The sequence below is a fragment of the Pelodiscus sinensis genome, chromosome 20 (genome assembly GCF_052426305.1).
Source record: "Pelodiscus sinensis isolate ZL-2025 chromosome 20, ASM5242630v1, whole genome shotgun sequence".
In the NCBI taxonomy this organism is placed as follows: Eukaryota; Metazoa; Chordata; order Testudines; family Trionychidae; genus Pelodiscus; species Pelodiscus sinensis.
In genome coordinates, this window is record NC_143071.1 from 15,525,153 (window position 1) to 15,538,428 (window position 13,276).

The 13,276-nt window shown below is 39.1% G+C and overlaps 1 protein-coding gene across 8 annotated transcripts in view; it reads left to right on the top strand.

The window, feature by feature from the left end:
• The window catches only part of MBTD1 (mbt domain containing 1), a 65,662-nt gene that overhangs the window by 46,929 nt on the left and 5,457 nt on the right, over window positions 1–13,276 (top strand). For all 8 annotated transcript variants that reach the window (XM_006125129.5, XM_006125125.4, XM_075903801.2 and 5 more), the window contains exons 14-15: window positions 97–331; window positions 1,703–1,780. In XM_006125129.5, the coding sequence (XP_006125191.1) occupies window positions 97–331; window positions 1,703–1,780 (313 nt within the window). The remainder of the gene's footprint in view (window positions 1–96; window positions 332–1,702; window positions 1,781–13,276) is intronic.

A 13,276-nucleotide genomic window follows, 5' to 3' on the forward strand; every position in this document is an offset into this window, starting at 1 on the left:
CAGCCCCTATGAAGTATTTAAACTTTGTAGAGTGAAGATGTTAGATTTTTTTTGGTTTCCTGATGTTTGGATGTCTTGCTTCATTCACCTTTTCAGGAAGTTCCAAACCATGGGTTTCACATTCGAATGAAACTGGAGGCGGTAGATCTTATGGAACCACGCCTTGTATGTGTGGCCACAGTAACTCGCATTATCCATCGTCTGTTGAGGATACATTTTGATGGCTGGGAAGAAGAATATGATCAATGGGTGGATTGTGAGTCCCCTGACCTCTATCCTGTAGGGTGGTGCCAATTAACTGGATATCAGCTACAACCTCCAGCACCACAAAGTAAGTTGCTATGTCTTTGTAAATAATTCCTTCTGGGTCTTCTTTAAATCTAAAATTTACGAGTTGCTTTTCAGTATTTTATACATATGTGGTCATTCTGATAACTTTAGCCAGCTTCAACAAAAATGGACTAAAACCTTTGCTAATGCGCAGAAGCACACTATTCTAATCTGTTTCACTGTTTAACTGATAAAGTACTTCAGAGCATTTGCATGTCTGTGCTCTATTTCTACTCCTGGGGCACACTGATGTTTGTTTGGGCCAGAGATATAGGCCTAATGCTTAAGCAGTCTACTTCTTAACAATCATTTATAACACAATCAATTTGTGTGGCACTTTGCAGACAAGAGGCCCTGATTGTGCAAATGTGTATTGGTAATTTTATGCATTGAAATCAGTGCTAATATGCATATAGTTATTCACATTCACAAGTGGTTGGAGGATTAGATCTTATAGTATGTGCTATTTTAATGTAAGGCACCCAGGCAGTTTGCTTGTGTGTGCGTACTTTGTTTTTCCGTCCCATAAACCTGCCTAGACCCTGGAGAGTGACTATGTAAACACTAGCTGCTGTTTTAGTGTAGCTGGCAGTGTATGATTTGAATACTTCAAGTGTTGGCAGGTTTTCAAGAATACATGAAATCAGTTTAGTCAACCGATAGGGTTATTTTCTTCTTTATTTAGATGAACATACTGGAGAAGTATAAACCAATTGGAATATAAAAATGTGTATTACAGGCTATGGCTGTTTTGGAATGTTTTACTTACTTTATTCTTCAGATGTTTTTCCTATTTGCCTTAACCATGCTTATTTTTCCTCCATTTCTTTTATTTCCTTCTTTTTTCTCACCTCTTTCATTCTTTTCATAATTTCTCTCTTTGTAGTCTTTTGTTTTTTGATGCCTCTATTTCTTGCTTAACTTGTGTGGTTTGTGTCCATTTTTCATATTTAGATCTCTTTCACGTGTCTGGTTTTCTAATCTTTTTCTGTTGCCATCTTTTTTTTTTTCCCCTCCTCCCAATTTTCTTCTTGCCTAATATGAAATCAGAGTGGCAGCAACACAGTTTTTCTCCAGTCAGGAAAATGATTGCTATGAAAAACTAGTTGCTCAAAGGAGCAGAGCTTTAGCCCTAGCAGCAGATGTGCATTGTCCAGAAGTTAGCCAGGAAACATGATATGATGTGGGTAATTGTGTTCCTGAAGCCAAGTAGAGGATTTTTCCTTTGTGGATGTGTTCTGTTTGACTAAGGCTCTGTCTTCATTCATTCATTGAGGTAATCATTTTTCTCATGAATATTTCTTAGTATGAAAGATTGTGGAGAATTTTTCCAAAGCATTAATGCAAAATTTTAATTCTTACTGTTTTTCAGCATCAAGAGATAGCCAGTCAAGTTCATCAAAGCAAAAGAAAAAGGCTAAGTCACAACAGTACAAAGGACACAAGAAAAGTGGGTGACAAAGTGGTGCTTATATGCCCTTTCCCAGCTCTTAGAAAGTCTCAAAATTATTCTGGTTGAAAATGTTACTTGTGCGTGAAATAAGTATTATGCTTAAAGGTGCAGTATGCCATAAAAGGAGGCCTTATATTAATTGAAAAGCTTTATATATATAAACTTGCAGCAAAATAATCAAATGGAAAGTAAGTGGTTTTAAAAGGATTGATACTGCTTGTTACTTCTGTAGATATTTTATATGGACAAATAAGTGAAACTATTTTTGATACTCCTAGAAACAATTTTAGATAAGACATTCTATATAAACATGAAGATACAGTAAGGTGATCTTGAGCAAAATGCTAATATATGCACGACTCTTTGCTTTTTAGCTCTTTGTAACACAGCTGTAGAAATCAGAACCAAGTTGTTTTGATTCAGAATGTAAATGAGATGTAGAAAACAGAGGGCAATGTATCATCCTCAGTTACTTTATGAAACTAAAATATGTCTCTCCTTGCAAAGTGATACTATTTTTAAATTGACTATCAGTTTTTAGTTTAGTTTTTAGGGTATGGGGCAACTGTAGGAAACTTAACAGTAGTACTTAAAAAGGTAGCACAGTAGTATTGGTCTAGTTGACTGCTTTTGACAGCTGGTATATAGTATTACTTTTAAATAATATTACATACTAGGGATTTAATAACAGTCCAAATTCATTTCACATAAGTAGTGTCTCCCTGGGAGCAAATTGTTTTCTTCAAAAATTGTTTTAAGTTACAATGATGCACCTCCTCTGCCCCCTGTATTCTTATGTCCACGACTCTTTCAAACAAAAGTTATTTTCTGTCTGTAACGAAAGGAGTAGAGACAGCCAGTTGCAATAACGCTTTGTGCCTTCTTCTACCTTCCTTGTTGGAAATCAGATCCCTCTATATATTATCTTTAAATTCATCTTGCACCTTCTTTCCAAAGGACTCCAAGGCATTTTTCCAAAGATTGGATGCTTCTAAAAGAGAGCTGTGGAGGGTAGCAGCCAACCATCCTACAGTACATGGCAAATTTGTATGCAGGATGGTTAATTTTAGACCAGAACTTAGGGTAAGCTCCTTAATTAAAACATAAATAAAAGTGCCACAACATCTTGAACATCCAGGTTGAGCTGACGCTTAATTTTTAAAATGTTTGAGAACCCATGTCCAGTAAGAGGAGTCCATTTTTCTGCCTAATAAGAATGAAGAGTTGATTCTGTAAAATAGTAATTAGAAACACTGGTTAAAGGCAGACTAGCTTTGCTTGGAGCGAGCACTAAGCCATTGCATCTGTTCACATTCTTGGTATTTCCTTGGTGCAGGAGAGACGTATTGTGTAACAGCAGCTGGTACATTACAGCCTTTAGTATAGTGCTGGAAGAGATCCCCTGTGTGGAGCTGATTGTAAACTTACTCACCAGGTTTAACTTCCAAATTGGATCATCAGGCCCTTGCTACCATTAAGTTCTGTTTTGTGTGACTGATCTATTCAGACCTCTTCCTGAGAAGTACTTGTTTTATGGTCTTGCATTGATTTTAAGTGTGAAGCACTGAATACATCTAGAATTAAGGAATCTCTAGCCTTCAACATATCTGGAGAAAAAAGAGGCATGTGGAGTTTTTTAGGTAGGATTAGGATTTTTTTATTTTTATACTTACTCATTTCTATATGATTTAAAGGCCCTTATTATCATTTGCAAGTTCCTAATAAGATTGAATATTTTCTTGAAATTAACTACTCTTCTCACAGCTACAATCTGTATCAAGAAATGTTTAATTCACAGTTCAAACCATTCAGTTGTTGGGGTCTATGTTTTTACTTAAAGTGAAATTGTTAGGATTTTACTGGGAAAAATGGACTTTAAAATATTTCTATGCAGAGTATGCACAAACATTTTAAAAATTGCTGATAGGATATGTCGTCATCTAGAAAATTTTACAAATATTAATACTCATACCGTTTGTGGGGGTAGGCATGATCTGCAAGCTCACTCACTAGAAAGTTTTGAAAACTTTACTGAACACTTCCTAATGAGGATTTGTAACCTTATACTTTAAACTTCTGTTCTAGTCTCCTCAAAGCTGTGCTATTCCTTTAAAATTCAAAGGCAGAAAGAGCAAGTCTGTGGGGGTGGGAGAAAGGACAGAGGTAGGAAGGACCTACCTAATGACTTTTACACAGCTTGCATTTGGGTTTACACAGCTGCTCTTGGGTTTATTAAAAAAATCTCTTCTTCAGTGAATAACTAGAAAATAGTGTTTTGCCTGTATCTGAGAACATTTTAGATCCATGTTTATCTCAAACACCAAATCTAATATTACTTGACTTTTGTAGGTTCTTGATATCAAAAATACTGAGTCATGTGAGAGGGATCTCCCAGAAGAAAAAGTTGGTGAAGCTGCAATTGGCTGTAACAAGGTCAATGCCAAGCATTGTTTAGTAGATAAGTAAAGAGGACCAAGCTATCTCTTGAAATTCATGGTCCACTTGAATGCTTAAATGTACATGAGGAGATGACTGAAGTTTTAACACATAACTAGTGGGGTTCCGTTGGGGCCTGTTTTGGGACCGGTTCTGTTCAATATCTTCATTGACGATTTAGATGATGTCATAGAAAGTACACTTATTATGTTTGCAGTTGATACCAAACTGGGAGGAGTGGTAACTGCTTTGGCGGATAGGGTCATAATTCAAAATGATCTGGACAAACTAGAGAAATGGCTGAGGTAAATAGGTTGAAGTTTAATAAGGACAAATGCAAAATACTCCACTTAAGAAGGAATAATCCATTTCACACATTCAGAATGGGAAGTGACTGTCTAGGAAGGAGTACTGCAGAAAGGGATCTAAGGGTCATAGTGGACTACAAGCTAAATATGAGTCAACAGTGTGACACTGTTGCAAAGAAAGCAAACCTGATTCTCAGATGCATTAATAGCTGTGCTGTGAGCAAGACCTGAGAAGTCATTTTTCCACCTTACTCTGCACTGATTAGACCTCAGTTGGAGTATTGTGTCCAGTCCATTTCAAGAAAGTTGTGGAAAAACTGGAGAAGGTCCAGAAAAGAGCCACAAGAATTACTAAAGGTCTAGAAAATATAGGCTATGAGGGAAGACTGAAGGAATTGGGCTTGTTTAGTTTGGAAAAGAGAAGACTAGACTGAGAGGGGACATGATAGCAGTTTTTAAGTATCTAAACGGGTGTCAGAGAGGAGGGAAAATTGTTTTTGGCCTCTGAGGATAAGACAAGAATCAAGGGCTTAAACTGCAGCAAGGGGGGAGGCAGGGGGTTAGGTTAGATGATAGGAAAAACCTTCTAGTTGTCAGGGTGATTAAACACTGGAATAATTTTGCCTAGGGAGGTTGTGGAATCTCCATCACTGGAGATATTTAAGAGTAGGTTAGGCAAACATCTATCAGGCATGATTTAGGCAGTGCTTGGTCCTCTCTCCACCATGGGTCTTTTTAAAGCTATTTGGAAACCATTGCTTCACATAACTCTGGTGACAAACTGGGCCTTGTCTACACTGAGAGACGAGGCCAAATTTATTAAGGTTGATTTTGTTTTTAAGCACCCAACTTTGTAAAGTCGAAGGTGCACGTCCCCACCATGCACAAGAATTCAACATAGTTTGAAGTAGCGTGTCCCCAGTTGGGTGGCAACTGTCAACTTTGAAAACGATGCACTGTAGGTAGCTATCCCACAGGTCCTGCACCCCGGGTTATACTCCCAGTGCATTCTGGGACCAAAACTGTGCAGGTCATCAGTGTCTCATAATATGCTTGTCTCTTCCCTCTCCCCGACTTGAGAACAATAGAAAACAGTCTTTTTGCTCCCTTTTTTCCCTGGTTATCCACACAGATGCCATAACAGTGCAAGTATGGAATTCTTCATGGACCCCGTTCAGCATTAAAGTATTATAGCAATCATATTAAATATGGTGTGCTTTATGCTGGATTATAGTCGGAGCATATCGAGGGTCTGCCAGAACGAGAGAGAATCTTCTGAAGCTCTTGAGTTGCATGACTGGCAAATGCCATCAGCGTTCAATCCTTGGGGCACGGTGGAATGCTGGTGCTGCTGCTGGTGCTGTGAGATGAGAACAGAGTGGTAGGACTGCATGGTGATGCAGCTATGGGACGATTAGCAATGGCTGCACAATTTTTGCATGCAGAAAGCCACTTTTATGGAAGTTTGCAAAATGCTTTCCCCTGCCTGGAAGCGCAAGAATACCAGAATGAGACCATCTCTGACAGTGGAGAAGCGACTGGCAATAGCCCCATGGAAGCTTGCAATGCCAGACAGCAACTGGTCAGTTGGGAATCAGTTTGGAATGGGGAAATCTACAGTGGGGTCTGTTGTGATCCAAGTAGCCAAGTCGATCCATGCCAGTGTTTCTTAAACTTTAAGACAGAGGAACACAAAACAATAATATTTCTTTTTATGAGGAACATCAAGGATTTTGGGGGGAAGGGGAAAGGTTGGGGGGGGGAAGTTGAGCCAAAAAAAAGTCACCTGCCCCTTTAAGGGTGGCCATTTTTAATTCTGTTGTTCTCCACAGCACACCGGTATGCTGTGGAACACAGTCTAAGAAACACTGATCTGTACCCTTCTGCTATGGAGGGTAGGGTCTCTGAGAAACAGGGAGGACTGAGAAACATGGCTTTGCTGCGATGGGCTCCCTAACTCTAGTGGAGTGACAGATGGAATGCACGTCTCTACCTTGGTATCCAACCACTTTGCCAAGGAATATATAAACTACTTTTTGATGGTGCTGCAGGTGCTGATGCTCACAGGGGCCATTTCACCAGCATCAACGTGGGATGGTTAGGAAATGTGCATGACCTGCATCTTTAGGAACTCCCATTTCTTTAAAAAGCTGCAAGCTGTAACTTTCTTGCCATACCAGAAATCTAACATCCGGGGCATTGAAATGCCAGTAATGATCCTTGGAGACCCAGCCTACCTCTTGCTCCTCTGGCTCGTGAAGCTGTACACAGGCAACCTGGACCGCAGTAAGAAGCAATTCAACTACAGGCCAAGGAAGTGCAGAATGGTGGTAGAATGTGCTTTTGGGTGTTTTAAAGGGAAGTTTTTGCAGTCTACTGACTAGATCAGACCTCAGTGAATGCAACATTCCCATTGTTGCGGCAGCCTACTGTGTGCTCCATAATATCTGTGGGAGTAAAGTGGAAAATGTATATGGCAGGGTGGGGGGTTGAGGCACAGTGTCTAGCCAGTGATTATGAGCAGCCAGACACCAGGGCAATAAGGAGAGCACAGCGAGGGGAACTGCAAATCCGAGAGGCTTTGAAAAACAGCTTTATAAATGTCCAGACAGTGATGTAAGAGTCATGCATGTTGCTCTTAAGGAGGTGCCCCTGCATTCAGTGGGCTTGCTTGTAATCTCTCCCCTCCTTCAATCTATGCAATGACAAGACTTTTGTTCAGAAATCATGCATTTTTATTACATAGCAGTGACAGGGTTTAGGGCAGGAGGTTGGGCAGGGGAGTGAGGATCACACGTGTAAGAACGACAATCTTTTGCCCAGGGACTCATTCCTGGTTTTAACTGTGTGAGGCTTCCCTTGACTTTCCTTCCCCCCCCCCCCCCACCCCTGCATTTTAGGGCTCCTGGGAGAGAAGGCTGTGAAACTCTGTGAAGAAAGAATGTGGGTCTGCATAAGCTGGTGGGGATGTCTCTGCACATAGTTGTCCTGGAAGGCCACCACGTGGTACATCTCATCTGCCAGTGACGACAACACTCTCTCATGGTTCTTCATTTCCAGCTCCCTGCATGCTCTCCTGTCCTCATGCTCTCCTGTCCTCCACTTGCTTTTAACCATTCCCTGTCCAAGTGGGTGAATTGCATTTGCTCCTTGAACATGTCATTCCTAGAATGTTTTTTCCTGCAGATTTGTGCTAGCTGGATGGCTGGTGGAGCAGAAAGCTCACTGCTTTATGTGCTGCAACAAAAAGTAAGGAGCAGACCTCACAGGAAATACATTGTCAAGCATAAAACCTAATCTCACATAAAAGGAAGGTCTGCCTAAAGACAATAGGGAAGTGTTGCGTACAGGCCACAGTTATGCTTTTAAGCACATACTGCCACAGAGTTCTTCGGGGAGCAGCTGGACTTTGTTTGGTGGCAGGCATAGTAAGGGACAGGGCAGGGTCTTACTTGGTGCCTGTGTGTTCTTCTCTCCTCCTCCTCTTCTCCCCCCCCACCTTTGCCAGGAGAGTTCAACTTTCCCTTCCCACAGGAGCATGCAGGTGGAAAAGGGGAGGAGTCTGGATGTGTTGCCCATTTCATTCAAAGAAAGCTTGTAGGAAAAATGATAACATCTAATATTTATTCTTTAACATCTGCGTTGACATTGGATTTCAGAATCTGTTTGTAAAATCCAAGTTTGACCTCATTTGTTTTAATCTAACCTTTTAATAGTTTTTTTTAAGCTGATGTGTAAAGTAATACAGCCTGAGTTAGTCCTGTAAGGGGCTTTTCAAATCTATCCTAAAACAGCTCCATGTTGAAAAAAGATAATCAAGAGGGGAACAGAAATCAGCCAGCTTCCTGCTTGGCTTTACCTTCAATAAACCTAATCTTTATTTATGTTTTTTAATTGTATGGTGCTATGCAAATAGCTTATAATGGAGAACAGTGGATCTTTCACTACCACGTGGATCCTTTCTTGGATTGGTATGGCTTATTGAAAGATCCAGTTATCAAGGCATATGGTTCTAACTCCTTAGGACTTTCTGCTGCTACTTAGGTTAACATCCAGTAATCACATTTGTGGTGACATCATTTTACAATGATAACATCCAGTGTGTTGTGTGTGTAATTGTGTGCATGTGAAATAACTCATGACTATTTGCATTGCGTTTTACATCTTTAGTTTTGTCACTAGGTACTTATCCATCAGTATATCCAACACTGATGCTTGTTTTTTATTCACTGTAGGAAAGATCAGGGATTTGTTGTGCACATACATTAGATAGTTATTCTTTTCTAAAATGGAACTATAGCACATTAGAATTTCTCAGGATTTTTTAAAGGACGGGACTCTAATTATGAGATGGATTGCTCCTAATGATCTGCTACTACCAATGTATTTTGATATAGGTTGTAATAATTCCCAAATAAGGAAAATGCTGCAAACTTATAAACTTTGTGCATGTGCCTGTAATGTTCTGATTTCAGTGTCAGCTTGAAATGGAATAAATTTTGTCCTGGTTCCTTGTGACCAAATATTGTGCCTTTAAAGACCCTGGTGATGACAAGTTATCAATTTGCTTTGACAGTTAATAAATAGCATGGTAGCTTACAGTATGCACCACTGCTTCCTAGTAAATGGCTTTATTTTAGGGCCGCTTAAAAGATGTGACCTATCTTTTTTTTTTTTTAAACCATGATATCCAGTAACTTAGAATGCTTGTTTAATGTTTGTAAGGCACAATTGTAATGCCAAAGGATCGTGGTCTTCATATTTAAGATTTTATATGTCATGTACTAGCCAAAAAAAAAAGCTCCTTTTTAAGTGGGATTGGTTCACAAACAGAAACCTTCTTGTCGCGTTGTATAAATGTCTGTCTGTCTGTCTGTCTGTCTGTCTGTCTGTCTGTCTGTCTGTCTATCTAATAACTGCACTTCTGCGCTAGAGACAAAAATTGTTTCAGTGTGTGATCAGATGTTGGCTGTGAAATGCAGCTGCTGCAGTGACACTGTTGAAGTGCTCCTATTTTAGTGGTAGATTATCAAAGGGATTTGGGCTGGGACATTTTCTTTAGTGATGAAAAGAAGAAAAAGTTGTTCCAAGTTGATTGAGATTTTTAACATTCCCCCCAAATGAGTGAACTTTGCCATTTCACACAAGACCCTATTTTGCAGAATCCACAGCTGAATATGAGGCAGATGTGTCTCAGTGATCGTTCTGCATTACCTAATTCATTCTGATCCAAGGGTTTACTTTAGTTTGACTTGATGTTTAGAGAGGAAGATACCAGTTGGGAAGAAGCCTGTCAGTTTGTCAAGCCTACTCATGACAGGTGGGGTGTGGAGGAGCTTCTCTTGTGATGAAGAGTTGATTCCTCCTCCATATCAAACCCTTCCAGCACAGACAGCCCCGGAGGCCTTCCAGCCTCCCAAGAATAGCTGAGAGTTCAGTCCCAGCCTCAAAACAGGTAATTAGCACCAATTAAAGTCTCTCGGTTACTGCAGAGGGAAATGCTGAACAGGGTGGGACACAAAACATGGTCTGGCATGAAATATGCTGAATTACTTACTTACTTTTTTCTTTCTTTAAGAGGAATAGTTACTTCCACCCGTCCATAATAGTTCACTTCACTGAAAGCATCATGAGGGAGCAATGGTTCCCACTGCTTCAGAACTTCATCCCAGGGCAAATGTATGGATTCTAGGTTACTGAGACTTATAGGCTGTGTCTAGACTGGCAAGTTTTTCCGCAAAATCATTTGATTTTGCAGAAAAACTTGCCAGCTGTCTACACTGGCCGCTTGAATTTCCAGAAAAGCACTGACTATCTCATGTAAAATCATCAGTGCTTTTCCGGAAAAACTATGCTGCTCCCATTCGGGCAAAAGTCTTTTTCTGAAAGACTTTTGCACAAAAGGGCCAGTGTAGACAGCAGAGATTTGTTTTCCGCAAAAAAAGCCCCGATCGTGAAAATGGCGATCGGGGCTTTTTTGCGCAAAACCGCGTCTAGACTGGCCATGGACACTTTTCCGCAAAAAGTGCTTTTGCAGAAAAGCGTCCTGCCAATCTAGATGCGCTTTTCTGAAAATGCTTTTAACAGAAAACTTTTCTGTTAAAAGCATTTTCGGAAAATCATGCCAGTGTAGACGTAGCCTATATAGAGACTGTGATGTAACTACCATACTGGAAAGTATGCAGATACTTTCAATTAATTTATTGAATTGTAATATGTAACAATATCATTGTTAAAACGAGAGATTTTATTTTTGCATATAGCCCATGCATAAGAGAACAGCTGTTTGGAAAAAGAGGTCTTTTAACTTTAAGCATAATTGAGTCCTTTCAGTGTTATACAGCCCATTGTTGAGTATGGTAAGAAATAAATTTGAAGGGGTTTACCCTTTTAAAACAAACCTGCTTTGCCCCCCTATGCTTGCTCCAAAACCTCTGGTTTATTTGAATATTGACAAAATGAAGTTTGTCCATCTGAAACAGTGAATAGGGAAAACTCTTTAAGAATTCATTTATTAATAATAGTGGTCTGGCAGATTAAAACATCTGAGTCTTATGTAAATCTTGTGTAGGGCAATCCTAGATGAAAGAAGTTAAAGATACAAAAAGATCTATGAGATTCTCACCACTGTCTCCCTTCAAATATAGGATGTATCAGATGCTCAAGTTATACTTGACACCTGGTAGGGTGTAGTTATGCTATTTATCATCATATACGAGATGCTGTGAAAACAGTAATGTGGCTTTGGATGCTGATCTAAGATCGTGTTCTGACTGGAAGTTTTCTCCCTGGATTATTGTGGCCACAGCTACATTCAGGGTTTGATTGTACAATGAACTGAACACTCTCAGCTCCCAATGAACAGAAGGTACTCCACTTCTGTAAGATAAGGCCCTTGTTTTCCAAACAGAGTATTACTGAAATCCAGTCTGCTCTGAATGTTCATTTTCTATCAGAAAAGTTACATCTGATTCATTAAGTAATCCCATTCTCCTCTCATTCCAGTACTTGTAATGGCTAGAGAATTTAATTGCTTCTTTAAGAATTGCATTTGCTCTCTGGCAGAGTCATGCTGCTTTTCTTTTTTCATCTATATTTTGAAATGTTAAGAGTAGTGACTTTTCAGCAGTGAAATGCAGCCTTCAGACAGCTCTCTGTTAAGAAAGACATAGGCAGTCAAGGAAAGAAGTTGTTTCCCAAAAACAGACCACTTTCTTTGGGCATGTGTTATCCCCAGAAGTCAGGGACTTTTTTCTTCTCATGTTTCCTGGCTGGGCAGTTTAGTAACATCACACCACACTGGTACAAGGGAGATCAGTGTGTGGCCCCATGTGGTACTGAGAACGCTGCACAAACAGTTCACTGAGCTTATGAGAATAGGGAGCACCTTGTGTGTCTTGTTCTGCTCAGAACCTTCCATCAGCTGGATGTTCAATTAAATGGCTTAATGAGTAAGAAACTATAGATAAATATTTATCTCTTTGCTTATCATTCAAGTGTAGCATTATGTAGGTGTAGCTTGAATCCATGGTATTGATAAACTTTACTTCAGGAGAATTGCTAGCAGGGAAAAATCAAGTGTTGTTAAATATTTAACTGTCAAGATCTTACTGCTGATTGAACAGATCCTGGATGAAATGTGAAGCCTGCTAACTCACCAGGAGTACTTGAGATACTGGGCAAACTCACAAGCATTATTTAAACACTGGTGAGGATTGAAATTTAATCAAAAAAATTCAAGATGTAGAAAAGGAATTTCAACCTCTGTGTACTGGTATCTTCCTAAGTAAATAGCACAGCATCTCACTATTAATTATTGTTGTGTATGATTTAAAAAACCCCATGCTTTGTATGTGCATCGTCCTCTACAGACTAATAAAAGAAAACTTTCCTGCTGTACATTAGACATGACATAGGGACAAGCAAAAATGAGCTAGAATTTGAGGCACAGTAGGGAGGGAAGAGGTTTCCATGAGCCAAGGTAATGAGGTTGCTTGATTCTGTAGGTTTATATCATGTGCTGCTGCTTTTTTAGCCACTTTAAATATTTTAATTTTTAAATTTTATTTTTATTTAGTACATGAGTGTGTATAACCATGGAAGATGATATAGGACTATAATAAAAGTATAATACAATGATTTGCAGGATTACAAATAGCAACAGGTTTGGGAGGTTATTTTTAGATTTCACTGCATAACATTTTTGCATTTGAAAAGATGTGTTGTTAACTTGTTATCCAGTTACTGAACCTTTTTAATGCGTCTCTCATTCATTTGGTCATCAGATAGCCATCAGATTTTGTATGTTAATTAACCTTTTGATGTGGGTACTGCACCTTTAATGAAAACTTTGCCATATTTTCTTTTCAGTGTTCCTGCTTTTCAATATACTCATGTATTGATTGATAAGTATCACTTTTCTTACTCAATCTCATTGGGAAGTTATTTACAAACTGTTTGGTACTGCTATCCAAAATATCATTTTTCTTTAAGTTTCAGATACAATTTTTATTTTTGTGGGGGTTTTTTTTTAATAGCAAAATAGAAGATTAAAAAAGTATCCTAGATCTTAAAAATTAATTAAAAATATATTCAAGCCTTCTGTTGTAAACAGTTTTTCCTGCCCGCCACTTACAAAAATGACCATGAAAGTAAATCAATGATTAGGCATCCGTGATCTGTAAATAGTACATATTTTTAATCCTGCTTAATTCTACTCAGCAAAATTTAAAGCATGAAGCAAAAGAGT